Source organism: Monodon monoceros, unplaced genomic scaffold, assembly GCF_005190385.1.
Source record: "Monodon monoceros isolate NGI ecotype Baffin Bay Population unplaced genomic scaffold, NGI_Narwhal_1 Super_Scaffold_22, whole genome shotgun sequence".
Lineage (NCBI taxonomy): Eukaryota > Metazoa > Chordata > Mammalia > Artiodactyla > Monodontidae > Monodon > Monodon monoceros.
The window spans coordinates 103,087,945-103,110,528 of NW_021703779.1; the positions used below are offsets into that span (position 1 = coordinate 103,087,945).

At 40.0% G+C, this 22,584-nt stretch overlaps 1 protein-coding gene across 1 annotated transcript in view; it reads left to right on the forward strand.

The window, feature by feature from the left end:
• GRIA3 (glutamate ionotropic receptor AMPA type subunit 3) overlaps positions 1-22,584 on the forward strand; it is a 290,033-nt gene that overhangs the window by 135,634 nt on the left and 131,815 nt on the right. Inside the window, exon 5 of the mRNA XM_029240492.1 lies at positions 4,167-4,354. Coding sequence (XP_029096325.1) covers positions 4,167-4,354 — 188 coding nt within the window. The remainder of the gene's footprint in view (positions 1-4,166; positions 4,355-22,584) is intronic.

A 22,584-nucleotide genomic window follows, 5' to 3' on the forward strand; every position in this document is an offset into this window, starting at 1 on the left:
TTGATTTCTTCAGTGATCTCTTGGTTATTTAGTAGCATATTGTTTAGCCTCCACGTGTTTGTATTTTTTTACAGTTTTTTTCCTGTAACTGATATCTAGTCTCATAGCGTTGTTGTCGGAAAAGATACCTGATACGATTTCAATTTTCTTAAATTTACCAAGGCTTGATTTGTGACCCAAGATATGACCCATCCTGGAGAATATTCCATGAACACATGAGAAGAAAGTGTGTTCTGTTGTTTTTGCATGGAATTTCCTATAAATATCAATTTAGGCCATCTTGTTTAATGTATCATTTAAACCTCGTGTTTCCTTACTTATTTTCATTTTGGTTGATCTGTCTATTGGTGAAAGTGGGGTGTTAAAATCTCCTAGTATTGTTGTGTTACTGTCAATTTCCCCTTTTATGGCTGTTAGCATTTTCCTTATGTATTGAGGTGCTCCTATGTTAGGTGCATAAATATGTACAGTTGTTATATCTTCTTCTTGGATTGATCCCTTGATCATTATGTATGTCCTTCTTTGTCTCTTGTAATAGTCTTTATTTTAAAGTCTATTTTGTCCGATATGAGAATTGCTACTCCAGCTTTCTTTTGATTTCCACTTGCATGGAATATCTTTTTCCATCCCCTCACTTTCAGTCTGTTTGTGTCCCTAGGTCTGAAGTCGGTCTCTTGTATACAGGATGTATACGGGTCTTGTTTTTGTATCCATTCAGCCGGTCTATGTGTTTTGTGCGAGCATTTAATCCATTTACATTTACGGTAATTATCGATACTATGTTCCTGTGACCATTTTCTTAATTGTTTTGGGTTTGTTACTGTAGGTCTTTTCCTTCTCTTGTGTTTCCTGCCTAGAGAAGTCCCTTTAGCATTTGTTGTAAAGCTGGTTTGGTGGTGCTGAATTCTCTTAGCTTTTGCTTGTCTGTAAAGTTTTTAATTTCTCCATTGAATCTGAACGAGATCCTTGCTGGGTAGAGTAATCTTGGTTGTAGGTTTTTCCCTTTCATCACTTTAAATATGTCCTGCCACTCCCTTCTGGCTTGCAGAGTTTCTGCTGAAAGATCAGCTGTTAACCTTATGGGGATTTCCTTGTGTGTTATTTGTTGTTTTTCCCTTGCTGCTTTTAATATTTTTTTCTTTGTATTTAATTTTTGATAGTTTGATCAATATGTGTCTTAGCGTGTTTCTCCTTGGATTTATCCTGTTTGGGACTCTCTGTGCTTCCTGGACTTGATTGACTATTTCCTTTCCCACATTAGGGAAGTTTTCAATTATAATCTCTTCAAATATTTTCTCAGACCCTTTCTTTTTCTCTTCTTCTTCTGGGACCCCTTTAATTTGAATGTTGGTGCATTTAATGTTGTCCCAGAAGTCTCTGAGACTGTCCTCAATTCTTTTCATTCTTTTTTCTTTATTCTGCCCTGCAGCAGTTATTTCCACTATTTTATATTCCAGGCCACTTATCCGTTCTTCTGCCTCAGTTATTCTTCTATTGATTCCTTCTAGAATATTTTTAATTTCATGTATTGTGTTGTTCATCATTGTTTGTTTGCACCTTAGTTCTTGAGGTCCTTTTTAAACATTTCTTGCATTTTCTCCATTCTATTTCCAAGATTTTGGATCATCTTTACTATCATTATTCTGAATTCTTTTTCAGGTAGACTGCCTATTTCCTCTTCATTTGTTAGGTCTGGTGCATTTTTATCTTGCTCCTTCATCTACTGTGTGTTTCTGTGTCTTCTCATTTTGCTTAACTTACTGTGTTTGGGGTCTCCTTTTTGCAGGCTGCAGGTTTGTAGTTCCCGTTGTTTTTGCTGTCTGCCCCCAGTGGGTAAGGTTGGTTTAGTGGGTTGTGTAGGCTTCCTGGTGGAGGGGACTGGTGCCTGTGCTCTGGTGGATGAGGCTTGTTCTTGTCTTTCTGGTGGGCAGGACCACATCGTGTGGTTTGTTTAGTGGTGTCTGTGACCTTATTATGCTTTTAGGCAGCCTCTCTGCTAATGGGTGGGGTTGTGTTCCTGTCTTGCTAGTTGTTTGGCCTAGGGTGCCCAGCACTGGAGCTTGCTGGCCGTTGAGTGGACTGGGTCTTAGCGTTGAGTCGGAGATCTCTGGGAGAGCTCTAGCCAATTGATATTACGTGGGGCCAGGATGTCTCTGGTGTTCCTATATCCTGAATTCAGCTCTCCCACCTCAGAGGCTCAGGCCTGACACCTGGCCAGAGCATCAAGACCCTGTCAGCCACATGGCTTTTGGGAAGTCTGAGGTCTTCTGCCAGCGTTCTGTAGATTTTCTGTAGGAGTTGTTCCACATGTAGATGTATTTTTGACGTATTTGTGAGGAGGAAGGTGATCTCCAAGTCTTACTCCTCCGCCATCTTGAAGGTCCTCCTAAAGGGTATTTTTTAAAGTTTAGTTTAAATATAGCAAAGATGCCCTGTGTGATTTCATTACCAGTATTATTCAGCCAATGCTTTCTTCATAAATAGAAGTAAAATTCAACCTAGTCCTTGCTGAATTTTCATAAATTCTTAATTACTGGGATTCAAAATAATGAGGCCTCATTGCACATTTCTGAAGAAAGATTTTCAAATACTTTAATCTTTTCCTTCCTATGTTTATTTCTTAATCTCATGCTTTGGCACACCATGTGCCTTCAACTCCCACTGAAGCAGATAGCACCTTGAAAACCCACACAAAAATGTAAATCTGAGAAATAAGTATGTGTGGTTGGTTTGAAAAGAGTAAGAATTAACATTTAAAGCAATGGTAATTTACTCTGATCTGTAATTTTGAGCTCCTATGCTGAAATTGCTCATTTGGAAATTACCAAGTGCTTGGGTCTCATTTGTGATCTTCTTCCTGCATACACCCAGCACACAGAGGAGTCGTAATGACAGGCTGAGTCACTGCTGCCATCTCCCCGAAGCGTGTTCTCCAAATGTCAATACCATTTTCTATGGTGCAGTGAAGAAGATTCCCAACCATAATCTGCTTAAAGAACAGGGTGAGCCTGAGGTGGCACAGAACCTGCAAAGTGTTCAGAGGGCAGCACAATCATCCTCCATTCACTACTCCTCCAGTAGTCAAATTATTAGGCCACAGATCATTTTGGTCTTGGAAAGCATCCGCATTACCCACTCCCATTAGTCATTACCTAAATACAAATGGAAAACAATTTAAATTTAATGGGGCAAAAGGAGCTGCTTTTGACCATATCCCAATAAAATGATGTCTATACCTGATGAAACTATACTCGGATTATGAATTCATACCAGAAGCAAAAATATAGACATGATGTAATATTAGAGACATGAATACACTAAAAGACCAGTACATACGAAATCCTTGTGCTCTTTTGTGGTTCATACAGATATACTGTTCTTTCCAACTTCTCAAACCCTGACTCCAAAAAGGTTACCCAAAACTCAAGTATCAGATCTTTTCTCTTTCCCATGCAGCACAGATCCAGAGTGTTAGTAGTTAATAGCTGTCTGATATAAATTAACTAAAAAGGAACCAAGAATCTCTAATCAAATGAATTGAGAAAGGGGAAGAACTTAGGAAGACTTAATATGATTGAACTTTTTCATAGTACTGTAAACAAGGAAACCGTATGATACCTTTGTTATAGACTGTTCTTGTCAGGTTTTCTGAGAGTTATGTTGCTTGGGAGACATAATTTACCTAGTCATATCCATGTAAGGATAAGTCATATAATAATCAGGTTCTATCTCTACTAAAGCTATTTCTAATTCTGAATATTGTTGTTGTGAAGATGGAAGAAATGAGCTTCAATCGCAATAGGACAGATTGTGGCCAGAAATAAGAAAGAAGCTACTGGCATTCATTCCGTAAATATTTTGATAATGCCTGTCAATGAAAACAATTAGGTACTATAATTCAGTTGTGATTGCTTAAGTACAGGCTTGATAAACACCTAGCCCGGTGCCCACAAGTTGAAGAATCTTCTTTCCTTTCAATCAGGATAGAGATGCCAACTGTCTGGAAGTTACTAAGGCTGAGGTTATGAGTAAGCCTGCTGTCCACAGTGGATAAGGTCCAAGGGGACCCAATAGACTGCGCATAAAAACTCAGTAGAACCTTTAATACCTATGGAAAGATTTTTAAAAGAAAAAATAATCAATGTAGCTGTCTTCCCTTCGTTCAGGATTTTCCATCCTCCAAGCGATTATGGAAGCAGCAGTGCAAAACAACTGGCAAGTGACAGCAAGGTCTGTGGGAAACATAAAGGACGTCCAAGAATTCAGGCGCATCATTGAAGAAATGGACAGGAGGCAGGAAAAGCGATACTTGATTGACTGCGAAGTTGAAAGGATTAACACAATTTTGGAACAGGTACGTTTGAGATTTATTCCATGCCCAGCCAACCTGTTAAATCATCAACCTGAGGCAGTTCCCATATCTGCTAATAAATTAAGTAGCCAACAGACTAAACTTGCCAACAGTTTTGATAGTCTCTCTAATCCTTTTTTCCTCCCCAGTGGCTGCAGAAAAGGAGAGAGAGAAATAAAAGAAAATCTAAGCTGTTGAAAATTGCATACCATGATTAATCTGGTAGTCTCTGCAATTTAATGCTACTTATCAGATAAACACACCCTTTCACACCTCTGTTTCATAGATAGCTGTCTATTTCAAACAAACCCCTTCCTTTCGACACCTCCCTCCCAGCAAGGAACAGACAAGGGATTAGGCAGGGCAGAAGGGTAGGGTTTTTGTTTCAGGGGCCTAGTGGCAAAGTATCAGAGCAGTATTCACTAGGTCTGAATTTGTGGGTATTTTTGAAGACTATCCCTCTGGTTTGAAAGAGAGAGCAAGAGAGAATGAATGGGAATATGTATATATATACTTGCAGGCCATTTTTAAAGTAAGATGGCATATGAGAAAAAAATGTTTATGGTTTTTAAAATGTGAAAAAAAGTGAAAAAGCACCAGACTGGGGAAAAATACAATTCAATGGATCAAAATATATTCATTATTAATCTTGGATATTTAAATTTAAGACTGAAACATATTAGAAGAGTTGTTTTACCCTAAGCCAGATGGATATTCTGTTCGGAGTAAAGAGTCAAATAGAAATGTGGTGAAAGTTTATTATTTTCCTTAGAAGTCTCAGTTTGCCAATTAATAACAAAGTGCCTATGCTGCCATAAACAAAACTGTAAGGGAAACATTTCCATTCTAATTCGATCCCAGTGTACCTAGGAGCCAAAACAGCTTCAGAGATTGAAATTATAGTGAGCAGCCATTGCTTGGGAGAGCTGTTTTATAGCAAATTAAATATTAACAATTTGTCAGATATGCCCCCATAAGAAAAGAATACAAAAAAAAAAACAGCAGTAAGAAAAGTGAAGGGAGGGGATGGGAGAGAAGAAGAATGAGGAAGGAAGGAAGGGAGGGAGGGAGGGAGGGAGGGAGGGAGGGAGGAAGGGAGGGAGGAAGGAAGGAAGGAAGGAAGGAAGGAAGGAAGGAAGGAAGGAAAGAAGAAAGGAAGGGAAGCACTGACTCTGCATCACAGAGATACAAAGCTGTCCCCATCTCTAGTGAATCAACCTCACAAAAAATCTAGAGCACTAGCCTGGCTAAATCAAATTTCCCAACTAACATTCTCTTAAGCTCCCCAAATGATACACCCTTCCCTTCCAAAAGAAAAAAAAACTGTCTGATTTTCTTAGATCTTGAAAGTGAAGAATCAGGTCAGTGATGCTGGTGTATGTACTACATGCCCTCTAAAATTTTAAACCAAAATAGCCTCTTAGTGGGTGACCTACTTAATAGCCTAAAGCAGAGGAACATCCTCCTTGTCATACTTCGTTTTCCTTCTTTTGTGCTACTGACTTAGGCTTCTTGAATAGTGTACACTCTGATAACTCTTTGGGGTTTTATAGGACCTTATACTGGAGTCTGGAATTTTTCAGCATGACGTAGTAGAAAAAGCAGTGGGTGGAGCTGTGAATTCGATATAGATGTGGGATCTTGAGAACTTAAAATATCTATGCCTCAGTTGTGTCATCTACATAATGGGCAATAAAATTTGCTCTTCCTCACATGATTGGTATAATTGCTTTGAGAAGCGTAAAATGCTATAGAAAAAAAATCATTACTACTAAATATTTTCAGGAAAACTAAACTAACATTATTCGAAAACCCCATCCTCTCTTTTTGTTTAAAAAAAACATCTTTATTGGAGTATAATTGCTTTACAATGGTGTGTTAGTTTCTGCTTTATAACAAAGTGAATCAGTTATACATATACATATGTCCCCATATCTCTTCCCTCTTGTGTCTCCCTCCCTCCCACACTCCCTATCCCACCCGTCCAGGCGGTCACAAAGCACCGAGCTGATCTCCCTGTGCTATGCGGCTGCTTCCCACTACCTATCTATATTACGTTTGACAGTGTACATATGTCCATTCCACTCTCTCGCTTTGTCTCAGCTTACCCTTCCCCCTCCCCATATCCTCAAGTCTATTCTCTAGTAGGTCTGTGTCTTTATTCCTTTCTTGCCCCTAGGTTCCTCATGACCTTTTTTTTTTTTTTAAGATTCCATATATATGTGTTGGCATACGGTATTTATTTTTCTCTTTCTGACTTACTTCACTCTGTATGACAGACTCTAGGGCCATCTACCTCACTACAAATAACTCAGTTTCGTTACTTTTTATGGCTGAGTAATATTCCATTGTATATATGTGCCACATCTTCTTTATCCATTCATCTGTCGATGGACATTTAGGTTACTTCCATGTCCTGGCTACTGTAAATAGAGCTGCAATGAATATTTTGGTACATGACTCCTTTTGAAGTATGGTTTTCTCAGGGTATATGCCCAGTAGTGGGATTGCTGGGTCGTATGGTAGCTCTGTTTTTAGTTTTTTAAGGAACGTCCATACTGTTCTCCATAGTGGCTGTATCAATTTACATTCCCACCAACAGTGCAAGAGGGTTCCCTTTTCTCCACACCCAGCATTTATTGTTTGTAGGTTTTTTGATGATGGCCATTCTGACTGATGTGAGGTGATACCTCATTGTAGTTTCGATTTGCATTTCTCTAATGATTAGTGATGTTGAGCATCCTTTCATGTGTTTGTTGGCAACCTGTACATCTTCTTCACATAAATGTCTATTTAGGTCTTCTGCCCATTTTTGTATTGGGTTGTTTGTTTTTTTGATATTGAGCTGCATGAGCTGCTTGTAAATTTTGGAGATTAATCCTTTGTCAGTTGTTTTGTTTGAAAATATTTTCTCCCGTTCTGAGGGTTGTCTTTTCATCTTGCTTATGGTTTCCTTTGCTGTGCAAAAGCTTTTAAGTTTCATTAGGTCCCATTTGTTCATTTTTGCTTTTATTTCCATTTCTCTAGGAGGTGGGTCAAAAAGGATCTGGCTGTGATTTATATCATAGAGTGTCCTGCCTACGTTTTCCTCTAAGAGTTTTATAGTGTCTGGCCATATATTTAGGTCTTTAATCCATTTTGAGTTTATTTTTATGTACGGTATTAGGGAGGGTTCTAATTTCATTCTTTTACACGTAGCTGTCCAGTTTTCCCAGCACCACTTATTGAAGAGGCTGTCTTTTCTCCACTATATATTCTTGCTTCCTTTATCAAAGATAAGGTGACCTTATATGTGTGGGTTTATCTCTGGCCTTTCTATCCTGTTCCATTGATCTCTATTTCTGTTTTTGTGCCAGTACCATACTGTCTTGATTACTGTAGCTTTGTAGTATAGTCTGAAGTCAGGGAGCCTCCAGCTCTGTTTTTCTTTATTAAGATTGCTTTGGCTACTCTGGGTCTTTTGTATTTCCATACAAATTGTGAAATTTTTTGTTCTAGTTCTGTGAAAAATGCCAGTGGTAGTTTGATAGGGATTGCATTGAATCTGTAGATTGCTTTGGGTAGTAGAGTCATTTTCATGATGCTGATTCTTCCAATCCAAGAACATGGTATATCTCTCCATCTGTTTGCATCACCTTTAATTTCTTTCACCAGTGTCTTATAATTTTCTGCATACAGGTCTTTTGTCTCCTTAGGTAGGTTTATTCCTAGATATTTTATTCTTTTTGTTGCAACGGTAAATGGGAGTGTTTTCTTAATTTCACTTTCAGATTTTTCATCATTAGTATACAGGAATGCAAGAGATTTCTGTGCATTAATTTTGTGTCCTGCTACTTTACCAAATTCATTGATTAGCTCTAGTAGTTTTCTGGTAGCATCTTTAGGATTCTCTACGTATAGTATCATGTCATCTGCAAACAGTGAGAGCTTTACTTCTTTTCCGATTTGGATTCCTTTTATTTCTTTTTCTTCTCTGACTGCTGTGGCTTAAACTTCCAAAACTATGTTGAATAAGAGTGGTGAGAGTGGGCAACCTTGTCATGTTCCTCATCTTAGTGGAAATGCTTTCAGTTTTTCACCATTGAGGACGATGTTGGCTGTGGGTTTGTCATATATGGCTTTTATTATGTTGAGGAAAGTTCCCTCTATGCCTGCTTTCTGCAGGGTTTTTATCATAAATGGGTGTTGAATTTTCTCGAAAGCTTTCTCTGCATCTTTTGAGATGATCATATGGTTTTCCTCCTTCAATTTGTTAATATGGTGTATCACGTTGATTGATTTGTGTACACTGAAGAATCCTTGCATTCCTGGGATAAACCTCACTTGATCATGGTGTACGATCCTTTTAATGTGCTGTTGGATTCTGTTTGCTAGTATTTTGTTGAGGATTTTTCATCTATGTTCATCAGAGATATTGGCCTGTAATTTTCTTTCTTTGTGATATCTTTGGTTTTGGTATCAGGGTGATGGAGGCCTTATAGAATGAGTTTGGGAGTGTTCCTCCCTGTGCTATATTTCGGAAGAGTTTGAGAAGGCTAGGTGTTAGCTCTTCTGTAAATGTTTGATAGAATTCGCCTGTGAAGCCACCTGGTCCTGGGGTTTTGTTTGTTGGAAGGTGTTTAATCACAGTTTCAATTTCAGTGCTTGTGATTGGTCTGTTTATAGTTTCTATTTCTTCCTGGTTCAGTCTTGGAAGGTTGTGCTTTTCTAAGAATTTGTCTATTTCTTCCAGGCTGTCCATTTTATTGGCATACAGTTGCTTGTAGTAATCTCGCATGATCCTTTGTATTTCTGCACTGTCAGTTGTTACTTCTCCTTTTTCATTTCTAATTCTTGATTTGAGTCTTCTCCCTTTTATTCTTGATGAGTCTGGCTACTGGTTTATCAATTTTCTTTATCTTCTCAAAGAACCAGCTTTTAGTTTTACTGATGTTTGCTATTGTTTCCTCATTTCTTTTTCATTTATTTCTGATCTGATCTTTATGGTTTCTTTCTTTCTGCTAACTTTGGGGTGTTTTGTTCTTCTTCCTCTAATTGCTTTAGGTGTAAGGTTAGGTCATTTGTTTGAGATGTTTCTTGTTTCTTGAGGTAGGATTGTATTGCTATAAACTTCCCTCTTAGAACTGCTTTTGCTGCATCCCATAGGTTTTGGGGCACCGTGTTTTCATTGTCATTTGTTTCGAGGTAATTTTTGATTTTCTCTTTGATTTCCTCAGTAATCTCTTCGTTATTAAGTAGTGTATTGTTTAGCCTCCATGTATTTGTATTTTTTACAGATTTTTTCCTGAAATTGATATCTAGTCTCATAGCGTTGTGGTCGGAAAAGATACTTGATGTGATTTCAATTTTCCTAAATTTACCAAGGCTTGATTTGTGACCCAAGATATGATCTATCCTGGAGAATGCTGCATGAGCACTTGAGAAGAATGAGTATTCTGTTGTTTTTGGATGGAATGTCCTATAAATATCAATTAAGTCCATGTTGTTTAATGTATCATTTAAAGCTTGTGTTTCCTTACTTATTTTCATTTTGGATGATATGTCCATTGGTGAAAGTGGGGTGTTAAAGTCCCCTACTATGATTGTGTTACCGTCGATTTCCCCTTTTATGGCTGTTAGCATTTGCCTTATGTATTGAGGTGCTCCTATGTTGGGTGCATAAATATTTACAATTGTTATATCTTCTTCTTGGATCGATCCCTTGATCATTATGTATGTCCTTCTTTGTCTCTTGTAATAGTCTTTATTTTAAAGTCTATTTTGTCTGATATGAGAATTGCTACTCCAGCTTTCTTCTGATTTCCATTTGCATGGAATATCTTTTTCCATCCCCCTCACTTTCAGTCTGTATGTGTCCCTAGGTCTGAAGTGGGTTTCTTGTAGATAGCATATATACCGGTCTTGTTTTTGTATCCATTCAGCCAGTCTATGTCTTTTGGTTGGAGCTTTTAGTCCATATACATTTAAGGTAATTATCAATATGTATGTTCCTATTACCATATTCTTAATTGTTTTGCATTTGTTATTGTAGGTCTTTTCCTTCTCTTGTGTTTCCTGCCTAGAGAAGTTCCTTTAGCATTTATTGTAAAGCTGGTTTGGTGGTGCTGAATTCTCTTAGCTTTTGCTTGTCTGTAAAGTTTTTAATTTCTCCATTGAATCTGAACGAGATCCTTGCTGGGTAGAGTAATCGTGGTTGTAGGCTTTTCTCCTTCATCACTTTAATTATCTCCTGCCACTCCCTTCTGGCTTGCAGAGTTTCTGCTGAAAGATCAGCTGTTAACCTTATGGGGACTCCCTTGTGTGTTATTTGTTGTTTTTCCCTTGCTGCTTTTAATATTTCTTCTTTGTATTTAATATTTGATAGTTTGATTAATATGTGTCTTGGTGTGTTTCTCCTTCAATTTATCCTGTATGGGACTCTCTGTGCTTCCTGGACTTGACTGACTATTTCCATTCCCACGTTCGGGAAGTTTTCAACTATAATCTCTTCAAATATTTTCTCAGACCCTTTCTTTTTCCCTTCTTCTTCTGGGACCCCTATAATTCGAATGTTTGTGCATTTAATGTTGTCCCAGAGGTCTCTGAGAATGTCCTCAGTTCTTTTCATTCTTTTTTCTTTATTGTGCTCTGCAGTAGTTATTTCCACCATTTTATCTTCCAGGTCACTTATCCATTCTTCTGCCTCAGTAATTCTACTACTGGTCCCTTCTGGAGAATTTTTAATTTCATTTATTGTGTTGTTCATCACTGTTTGTTTGCTCTTTAGTTCTTCTAGGTCCTTGTTGAGCGTTTCTTGTATTTTCTCCATTCTATTTCCAAGATTTTGGATCATCTTTACTATCATTACTCTGAATTCTTTTTCAGGTAGACTGCCTATTTCCTCTTCATTTGTTAGGTCTGGTGGGGTTTTGCCTTGCTCCTTCATCTGCTGTTTTTCTGTCTTCTCATTTTGCTTAACTTACTGTGTTTGGGGTCTCCTTTTCGCAGGCTGAAGGTTCGTTGTTCCCATTGTTTTTGGTGTCTGTCCCCAGTGGCTACGGTTGGTTCAGTGGGTTGTGTAGGCTTTCTGGTAGAGGGGACTAATGCCTCTGTTCTGGTGGATTAGGCTAGATCTTGTCTTTCTGGTGGGCAGGTCCACGTCTGGTGGTGTGTTTTGGGGTGTCTGTGACCTTATTATGATTTTAGGTAGCCTCTCTGCTAATGGATGGGGTTGTGTTCCTGTCTTGCTAGATGTTTGGCATAGGGTGTCCAGCACTGTAGCTTGCTGGTCCTTGAGTGAAGCTGGGTGTTTGCGTTGAGATGGAGATCTCTGGGAGACTTTCGCTGTTTGATATTATGTGGAGCTGGGAGGTCTCTTGTGGACCAATGTCCTGAACTTGGCTCTCCCACTTCAGAGGCACAGCACTGACACCTGACTGGAGCAGCAAGAGCCTGTCCTCCACACGGCTCAGAATAAAAGGGAGAAAAAAAAGAAGGAAAGAAAGAAAGAAAGAGGAAGATAAAATAAAGTAAAATAAAATAAAGTTATTAAAATAAAAAATAATTATTAAAAAAATTTTAAGTAATAAGAAAAAGAAGAGAGCAACCAAACCAAAAATCAAATCCACCAATGATAACAAGTGCTAAAAACTATACGAAACAAAAAACCAAAAAAAAAACAAAAAACGGACAGACAGAACCCTAGGACAAAAGGTAAAAGCAAAGCTATACAGACAAAATCTCTCACAGAAGCATACACATACACACTCAGAAAAAGAGAAAAAAGGGGGAAAATCTATATATCTTTGCTCCCAAAGTCCCCCTCCTCAATTCGGGATGATTCGTTGTCTATTCATGTATTCCACAGATGCAGGGTGCATCAAGTTGATTGTGGAGATTTAATCCGCTGCTCCTGAGGCTGCTGGGAGAGATTTCCCTTTCTCTTCTTTGTTCTCACAGCTCCTGGGGCTCAGCTTTGGATTTGGCCCTGCCTCTGCGTGTAGGTCGCCGGAGGGCGTCTGTTCTTCGCTCAGACAGGATGGGGTTAAAGGAGCCGCTGATTCGGGGGCTCCGGCTCACTCAGGCCGGGGGGAGGGAGAGGCACGGAGTGCGGGGCGAGCCTGCGGCGGCAGAGGCCGGCGTGGCGTCGCACCAGCCTGAGGCGCACCGTGCGTTCTCCCGGGGAAGTTGTCCCTGGATCACGGGACCCTGGCAGTGGCGGGCTGCCCAGGCTCCAGAAGGGGAGGTGTGGAGAGTGACCTGTGCTCGCACACAAGCTTCTTGGTGGCGGCAGCAGCAGCCCTAGCGTCTCATGCCCGTCTCTGGCGTCCGCGCTGTTAGCCGCGGCTCGCGCCCGTCTCTGGAGCTCCTTTAAGCAGCGCTCTTAATCCCCTCTCCCAGGTACGTGGGGAGTTTCTTGCCTTTTGGGAAGTCTGAGGTCTTCTGCAGCGTTCAGTAGGTGTTCTGTAGGAGATGTTCCACATGTAGATGTATTTCTGATGTATTTGTGGGGAGGAAGTTGATCTCCACGTCTTACTCTTCCGCCATCTTGAAGCTAACTCCCTGTCCTCTCTTTCAATGTCTCACTATGTTCCTTTCTTCCGTATGCACATTCACAGCATCTCTCATAATACTTTCTATACAATTTTTCAGGGAACATTGTTCAAAGAAAAGTTTTAACAACATTCAATTATGGCTAGAGAGTTACTTTCACTTATTCTTTCCCCTCTTTCAAAAAATTGTCGTAAAACTATCTACTCATGATTGCTTTCTTCACCATTTAAGGAATTTCTACTAGGCCATTAAGTACTGTGAGGTAGGAATCATGTTTGTCTTGTTCACTATTGTATATTCAGTGTCCAGTAGAGTACCTGGCACACCGTGTTGGATGGAAAGATGGATGGGTGGATGAATGGCTAGATGGGTGATTATTGAACAAGCACATTTCAGTAAATTCTACTGTGATTTTGCTGTGCTTCCATCAAGAGGCAAAATGGTGCCTACCGCCACATGATGTGATTATTAAAGTACACATTTTCTCAAAGGTTTAAGATGGTAGCTCTGTGCTCAAGCTTGTTCTGATATCATGAATTTGCCAAAATTTATTTCTTTATATAAAAATAGATTTCTCACTAAATGAATTATTAAAAGCAACAAATTCAACATAATATTTCTTTAGAGTAAACTTTTTTAAAAATAAATTGACTACTAAGATACAGAGATACCCACTTTTTCTTATTGGTTCCCAACCATTCTTGACAAACGTCGTAATTCACTATACAGATTCTAGTTAGAAAGATAACATTTATAACTCAAATAGTATCAAGTCCTCCCCAAAAATGCTCCCATCCTCCAAAGGTATTTTCAACTTTGAGTTTATTTTCATGGAAGGAAACTTCTATAGTCTCCCATAAAATGATACTTCGTGCAACTGTTTGAGGTAGAAGAACCTGTTACACCACTACAACCCTATTCCCTATAGATGAGATTTTGGCATAAAGTAAATTCATATTGTATTCTATATCTAATGGTGTTAATGCAAAGACCTCAATATGGTACAATTTTTCAAATATAAGCAGGTTTTCAATATACTATATAGCATAACCTCCCCATTTCATGATTTAAGTTCTAATTTTCCCTATGAATGTTCAAAGATTTATGGGGTAAATCAAAATTATTCCAATGTTTCTTTCCAAAGCTCTTTTTTTTTTTAAATCTCTTTCAACTCTTCAGACCGCAGCCGGAAAAAGATTCAGTTAGGTGCTATTCTGTCTTTAATATTTCTCCTTAACAGTTAATCTATGAGGAAAGTATTCCAAACTTACAGCTGCAAGAATTAACACACAAAAGGGCAGAGCTAGAGACAGTTGAAACCATGAAGGGCTGTCAGAACTCATAGAGAATATTTAGAAACTGCAGATCTTGAATCCAAGAATTAAGAGCACTTGCCATAGGAAGATTTAGGTGTCCTAGAAAGAATGAACCATTGACCTGACCTGATACAGCATTCCTATTACTGTGTTGTATTCATGAGGCCCTCCCCACTGGTGGACAGCTGCCCTACTTCAATGACCAACCTAAACATTCACTTTTGAAAAAGTTGCCTCTCATAGAGTTATCTACCCATGACTGAATAGATCCCCCATCCCAGTGGTGTGTCTACCTGTGGACTGCTTTTGAAGGTCAGGCCCCATAAAATGAATGTCTCTGTTGGATGTTTAATATTTATCTGCATGGATTCTGTCACTTACTAGCTGTGTGACCCAGAGCCAGCTACTTAACTCTCTGAGCCTCCATTTCCTGGTTGTAAAATGGAAATGTTAACTGTACCTCAGTGAGTTAATATATGCAAAGCATTCAGAAAAGTTCCTGACACATAGTGTTTACATCGTGCTTTGATGCTAAACAAAGGGTTTTCACATAGATTATTTCATTTGAGGCTCACTATGGGAGGCAGGCAGGGCAGATGTGTTTATCCTAAATTTACAGATGATAAATTGATGGATAAATTGATGCTTAGAGACATTTAGATGATTTGTCCAAATGTGGCTCTCTGCCCAATCCTAGTAAGTGGCAGAGCAAGGACAAAACTCAAGTCTTCTGACTCCTAGTCCAGTGCTCTTACGCCTGCACTAAACCATCTTCCTTAATTTTAAGTCATTTATTAAATATTTAGCCAATGCCAAACCCTAGATTAGGCCCGTTCATCAGGTTACATCTTAGAACAATTGAAAAGCGATTGGACAAGATCCTGAGAAGCTCAGCAAAAAATGATAAAAGCATTAGAAAATAAGGCCTATGAGGAAAGGCTAAATGAGCTGGCGTTGTTTAGCCTGGTGAAAGAGACCCAAGAGGCAGTTTAATTACTATCCTCAAGTATAAAGAGTTATCATAAAGAGAGCACTGACCAACTGTTCTGCAGGCCTGAGGACAGTACCAGAGCAAATGAGCTTAACTAGACTAGGGAGAGAGTCAGCATCAGAAAGTACTCATTACAGGAGAGAGGAAACTGGAGGAAAGTAAAATCTCACCAGCTAGGGACGAAGTGAGAGAGTGGCATGGACATATATACACTACCAAACGTAAAACAGATAGCTAGCGGGAAGCAGCCGCATAGCACAGGGAGATCAGCTCGGTGCTTTGTGACCACCTAGAGGGGTGGGATAGGGAGGGTGGGAGGGAGACGCAAGAGGGAGGAGATACGGGGATATATGTACACATATCGCTGAGTCACTTTGTTATACAGCAGAAACTAACACACCATTGTAAAGCAATTATACTCCAATAAAGATGTTAAAAAGAAAATCTCACCAGCTAGGGCTATATGAATGTGAGGCCATTCTGAATTAGAATAGTCAGTTCTAGAATAGTTTTAAGATTGTTTTCAGGAATATACAAGTATTCCAAGTTAATCCTCTGTGTTGATAAGTAAATATCCTTATAGAAGACTTATTTTATTAAATAGGTAACAATATTTCCTAATTGCCTATTCATTGGATATGTTTTCCCTGTTGTTTTTTTTTTTTTTGGCCTCACCACGCAGCATGTGGGATCTTAGTTCCCCCGCCAGGGCCAGGGATTGAACCCGTGCACCCCACCCTCACCCCCACGCCTGCAGTGGAAGTGCAGTGTCTTAACCGCTGGACCACCAGGGAAGTCCCCCCCTTCGGTCTTTACCATGTTTTTATTTTTTCCATAGATAATTCAAAGGTAAATCTCAGCATAGCCCCTGCTTGAATTATAGCATATGCAAACTTAATGGAGTCCAAACCAATATGTTTCAATGTGCCGTGCAGAAAAAATGTAGAAAGTCTGATTTCCCCTAGAAATATTTCGAGCTAAAATCACCTCCTCATGGAAAGTAGTGCTTCTTAAGGACAGAATCCTGAAGCAGGTCAATCTCTTAAGTTCCTTTCATTGGACCTTGACTGTCACTTCAAAAACAGTCATTTTAAGAAACGAAACATCCAAGTTAGTAAGTCAAGTTTCTAAAGATAACAGTTTAAACAAGATGAACAATATTAGGGGCCCTTGTAACGTATGAGGCTATAACACAAAGGACACACTGCTCACTCCGAAATATGTCTAGCACTTTTGGTCACTTACAGCACTGTTGCCAATGGCTAGACCTCAGTCAAGTGAAATAAAAACGTTAGAGGCTTATGTCGTCTCCTTGCTTCACACCCCCCACTCAGCACATACTGGTACTGTCCAGTTCCTCTCCCCTTTTTGCTCCCACTCTGTCTCAGCCCTTACTCTCAATGATCCTTGTGCAACATTGAGCTGACTTGCCAGTCCATATGATGGTTTGAGGGTATCATCTTCTCTTCTTGGAACATTGTGTGGTATGGTTGAATAAACATAAACTTGGGAATCAAACAGACGTGACTTCAAATCCTAGCTCCCTCACCTCCCTGTTGCATGACATTGAGGAAAGTGACAATTTTTTGAGGCTCAATTTTCTCATCTTAAAAGACTATTCCACTACCTTCCCTTCACAGGATCCTCATGAATTGGGAGGCTCAAACAAGGTAACATGGGGAGAGCACCTAGCACGGTGCTTGGCACCCAGTAGGCACTTAATAACTGGTAACCATAGCTATTTGCTCATGAGTGGTAGGTTTTTGTGCTTATGAAGATGAGTTATTTAGGACTATTGTTCAAGAACAGTGTCTTCATGGATCTTCCAAGATATCAGCTCAGTCTAAGGTCTTATCATGAGAACAGAGTCTAAGACTTGAGCTATGCTGAGTTCTCACTAATATGTTTAGCATGCTAGACAACCTGGTTTTTCTCCAGTGTAATACTGGGTAAGACACATTGATTGGTAAGCCCAAGGACTATCTGAGAATTAACTAGATTTTTCAGCGTCACTTAAAAGAATTAAAGACACTACAGCCTTGAGCTACATATGACAACTGGGTATTTTTAATAACAAGTATGTATTAAGTGCTTACAATGTTCCAGATACTATTTTAATCAATGTGAGCGGATACGTGCCCATTTCTATATCTCACGTGAGTTAATCCTCATATTAGCCCTAAAAGGCAGATGGGAATATTATCTCCATTTAACAGATGGAGGAATTGAGACTTAGAGGTCATACGGCTAATAATTGGTGGAGCTAGAGTTTGAACCCAGGGAAGCTGGCTCCAAATGCTGTTAATCGCTAGACTAATCAGGTTTTCAATCGGAGTAGATTCAACCAGAGGTGATAAGAGATAAGCATCCTGATGAAACCTGGAGCAGCAGCTTTGTTTACAACAAGCACTGTTAAACAAGAATTTCACAGATGTTTTCTCCACTTGACATATTCCATTAACACACGGAATTGAAAATGTGCCCCTTAAAGCTACCCAGGTTCATTCACTTGTGGCTCGAAAACAATCTAACTATGCAAGGGGCTCCACAGGAGTAGGAGTAAATTGAGAGGGGTGCTTTCGCAGAGTGATATGTAAGTACAGCTAGAATTTCCATCTGCGTGCATTCATTCTCAGATAAAGAACCACAATCTTCATTATTTTACCGAAAACTGCCCTAGGGGTTGCACATTTCCTCCTTCCCTTACTAGGGAATACCTTGAACGTAACTGGCAAAGTCCGGAAGGTACAACTCCCCTTCCCTCCATTAACTCCTGGAAAAGCAAGCATAAAATAAGACTGGTTCTGGAAAAGCATAAATGCCCATAGGATAAGTATTTGGGGTGGGTGCTCAGCTTTTCTGGGCCACTAGACTTGAGCACCCAGTATCACCCTTAAACCCAGGTGATAAGGACTACTGCCTCGAGCTCCATGCTTTAGAGGGCCCCTGATATCATAAACACTGGAACGCAAAGACATTTTTTTCTTTTTGGTCTTCAGAGTTTTTGAAAGGTTAGTAGCTGGTTGAACATCATGGGGAGAAAGGAAAAGGACACATAAGCCAAACTGGGCTCCCAGATCAGAGCAAAAAGGCACATGGGGTCAAGGGCAGGGGCAGTGAAGGAGAAAATGACAACTCATGCCATAGGAAACCAGAGAAAAATGGCTAATTTTGTTTAAAATTGGCCTCCCCAAATCACTCTAAGTGAAGGGGTTTGGCAGATACGTTTTTCCAGATAACTGCACTCCCTCCCGGTATACCACTTGAATGATACAGTTTTGGCAGACATGTAGAATTGCTCGGCAACTCCAAGTCAGAAAAGTGAGTCGTTGGGATTGGGGAACTTACTGTCCTTGGCTTCTTGGAGAACTTGACAGGTCCGCCCCATCCTGGTTTCAGGTAGATCCAGTGTCCACCCAGGAGTTCTGAGCCCTGGGCCCAGCTTCCACCCCACCCTGCCCTACCCTGCCCCAACAGGGTATATGAGCTAGAGAATCTCATGTGTGTGTCCTCAGGAAAATGAGACTCAAGAACTGAGAGACTGATTTCCCATAAGTGCCTAATTTACAGACCTCCAAGCCTTATCTCCCGACAACGAGCTTCCGCCAAGGATCTCCTACCGTCCTCAAGCCAGTGAACTTACTGCTTGTGCTCTGGTTGGACAAGTTCCCCTCTTGTGCTCCCCTCTTTGTTCTCCTTGCCCATAAATGCAGCCCACCCCAAACCCTCAACAGAGTCCTCTGTAGCTTGCTACAGTTTGTATTTCCTGAACTGCAGTTTCTCTACTATTTCCAAAGAAACTCAATTTCTCGTAGTTTGAGCTTACCTCAGTTTATCTCTTTAGTTAGGTTGACAGGTGGATACACAGACCAGGCCAAGGCATATCTTGCTTTTGGACTTTGTAACATTTAGGTGTATGGTATGCAGTCCTCCATTTGTACTCTTGCTGTGGGCCCCAAAAATGTTAGGGGTGAGCCTGCTCCTGTCTCTCTCATGGCCTAAGAACATAAATGCCCCTGTCAAAATGTCCAATTTATTCCTGGAGAGTAGGCTTTTTCTGAATAGTCTCATTCAGTGTGAATGTAGCTCTTCCAATCACCTATCATGATATTTGCCTGGTGAGGCAGGGTTGAGGAGGGTGCTTTTGCACAGTAATGGAATCTCTGACTAGCTTAAATGCTAGGGAAAGTTAATCAAGTATCTGGTAGAACTGGGATAGCGAGTGAACCGGGAGATTTTTATCCTACTTCTCTCTCTCAGGGGTGGGTACAAGCTCCTCCAGAGAATCTTCCCGATGCTCTTGCATTTTTTGCTTTATTCCATAGATATTCCCTTTCACCCTATCCAAAGTCAAAAAAAGAAGATGGACATGGTTAGGATAAATTAGAGGTCTGAAGGGGCAGCGACAGAGAAGTAAGTTACTCAGATTTCTCCTCCTCCTTTCTGTGCCCATCGCCACAACCCACCATATGTCTGGTCAGATCCTTTTCAACACTAGAGGTTGTCTAAGAAAGATTCTCTATACTTAGCATTCCAAAGTTCTTCTAGAGACCTGCTTTCAGAGGCATGGTTAGAAGCTGAGACTTGAACACTTTTCCACCACCACGTAGTAGTGGTTCTATACTTCACACTTAGGTCTGTGTCCTCCACGATATTCACATTATATGGTGGGCTGCATACTAGATAGGAGACAGTACAGCTACACTGGAGACCCCCTGAACCAAAGCAGGATGCCATTTATTTACCAGCCTGTGTCTACAGGTGGACTGAAGGAGACGTCTTTCAGAATCTTCAAAAGACAAACATAGGTAGGGGATTTGGCAGGTGTTTCTTACCTGGATTTCAAAGGGCAATCTGAGGCCATACCCGCATGATAGAGAAACAAGATGCCATACAGAATAGGACCTCTTGGAGTGGATAAAATTGCCTAGCCACCTAAGAAATCACTGCATAATCACGAAAGAGGCAACTCACGAAAAAGAAGGAAGGCAAAGGTATCAGACCTCTAGAACAGGTATTATAATTTACAGGGAAAATTTCCCAGACGAGGGCCAGTCAACTGTTCTGAGATTAACATCACACAAGGGCTTATATTCAGAGTACTATACTGGGCACTATTAGGAGAAACAAAATTTCTCGTTCTTTCTTCCCTTTTTAAAATTTGTAACAGCCCCTAGCAAGGTGAATCAAGTTAGAGAACAACACCTCACCAAATGTAAAATAATACAATAAAGTCTAGGTACATACATGCTGTAGAATAAAGGGAATCAGAAAAGCCTGCAGCTTATTTTTGTACATGAGTAAACTAATCATGAAATCATAAAATGTGAGGTCAAAGGCTTTCTAAGACCTATGCCTCTCCATCTTCTTCTCCCAGGCACATGTTCAGGCCTATATGTAAAAAAAGAGATCCCATTCCTCTTTGCTTTCCCTGCTCCCCAGTCTCCTAATGGGCATGCTTCCAGACATAGACGAATACATAGCCAAGCATACCCACTGGCCTTCCTTCATCTCTTACTGTATGTTACCAGATGTACCATTTCCTTCCCCACCTCCAGCCATTCCAGGTTTCTCTCTATCAATTGGTTGCCTCATTCATCCCTTTCAGGGACCCTTTTTCTTACCTCACCGATCACGGTGTCCAGTGGTCTCTATTTCTTACCCGAATGACGTGGTGATTTAATCCTATTACTTAACATATCTCAGACTACCCTAATAAACATTCTGAAGCAAAAACGCACCGCAAAATTGCAGAACAGTGTCCCCAAAAAAGCAAAACCTATGGTTGGATCTCTTAAAGATGCTCACTGCAGGTGTGGTTTCTCTGAAGTCCAGCCTACCATTCTCCAGACTCTAAGTGAGCAGGACCCTGTACTTGCAGTAAAAACCTTCAACATGTTAGGTGATTTTAACGCTCACTGGCAGCCTTAAATAAACTTGTTCCCTAAAATGCAAAGATATTTATCCTAAGAGTTAGTAGCAGACGTCAGTATTCTATATTTAGAGATTTTAATCTCTGGCTTATTAAAAAGGACGGTCAGATTCTCTGGTCATACTTCACACTAGACTGACTTCCTGAATATTTAGAAGCAAATCCCCTCTGGGAAAATAAAGAGAAAAAACTCATTCAAGATCGTTACTTTGAAACAGCAAGACTCTTGTTTATTTCAGATGCTAGACACTTTGGTCTCAAAAAGGAAATGCTCCTGTTCAACCAACAGTTCCCTCCCCTTCTCCCATTTTTAAAAACTGTAATACCTCATTATATGCTTGATTATTTCCTATGCGGTTTGGAGGTTTTACTTTAAAAAATAAATGCAAATTCAAATAAATTTTCATTAGGGAACCTCACGAGAGTCCTTGGGATGACTGGAAACATCCTGGAGTTTTATAAAGCAGAGTACGGAAGTCTTGAGGCAGGAGACCTAGGTGCTAGCCCCAAGCTGTATGACTTCGAAAAGTCACCCTATCGCTCTGTGCCTCCATTTCCTAAACTGTAAAAAAATGAATCTGTTGAATATGATGGTCCCTTCCCATCCCAACAGGCTATGATTCCCAGTGCTGTGCAAAACAAGGTAAGAAGTTCAATTCAAGAACTACTGATTGAGTCCTGACCCATTTTACCACACCCAGTGCTAGATATGGTGGGAGGGGAAAGGACAGGTCTTCCATGCTACAGTAGCAGGGGTGACGTGGCAACGCAATAATTCTGGAAGACAGAGTATGATGAGTATCTAAAAATGTGTGACTCAACTTTCCTGCTTTCTCAGATTTCCAGGCTAGTGACCATCACTGAATGTTTCTTTGCTGACTGAGAATCTTGCTTGGATGCCCTGTGCACGTAGAAAAGTAGAGTAGATTGCAGTAAAGATTTATTAAGTCAAAAGACCTTCTCTCCCACCCATTAACACCAACATTTTAGGACCAAGGCTGGTACCTTATTCTAAAATTATAAAAATATGAACCAATTCAAATGCAAAAATAAAATACAAATACCCTCCTTTGATTTGAGTTAATCTCATCACTTAGATCAAGTGAGACCTCAGATCCATTCTTTAAAAAAAATAGAAAGAAAGGAAACATTAACCATAGATAACTATTTTATCCCTCCACAGGCCATGAATATGTTTTCAATTGGCACGGGAGGAAAACACCCTGACACCTGTTCCTTTATATGGCTGACACTGTGAGTGTCCCAGTTAAGCCTCTGCAGGCACCGAGAGGTTGACAAGGTCCTCTGGGTTAGAGTTACTGGCTTGTAAACATTAATGATTTTTTTAGAATCATCATCCAGCTTTATTAGGAAAATTTCCCAGATTAAGAGCAACAAAAATATAGCAATTAGAAGGTTCATCACACAGCTGCCTGATTACAGGAGTCTTGTCCTAGATTCT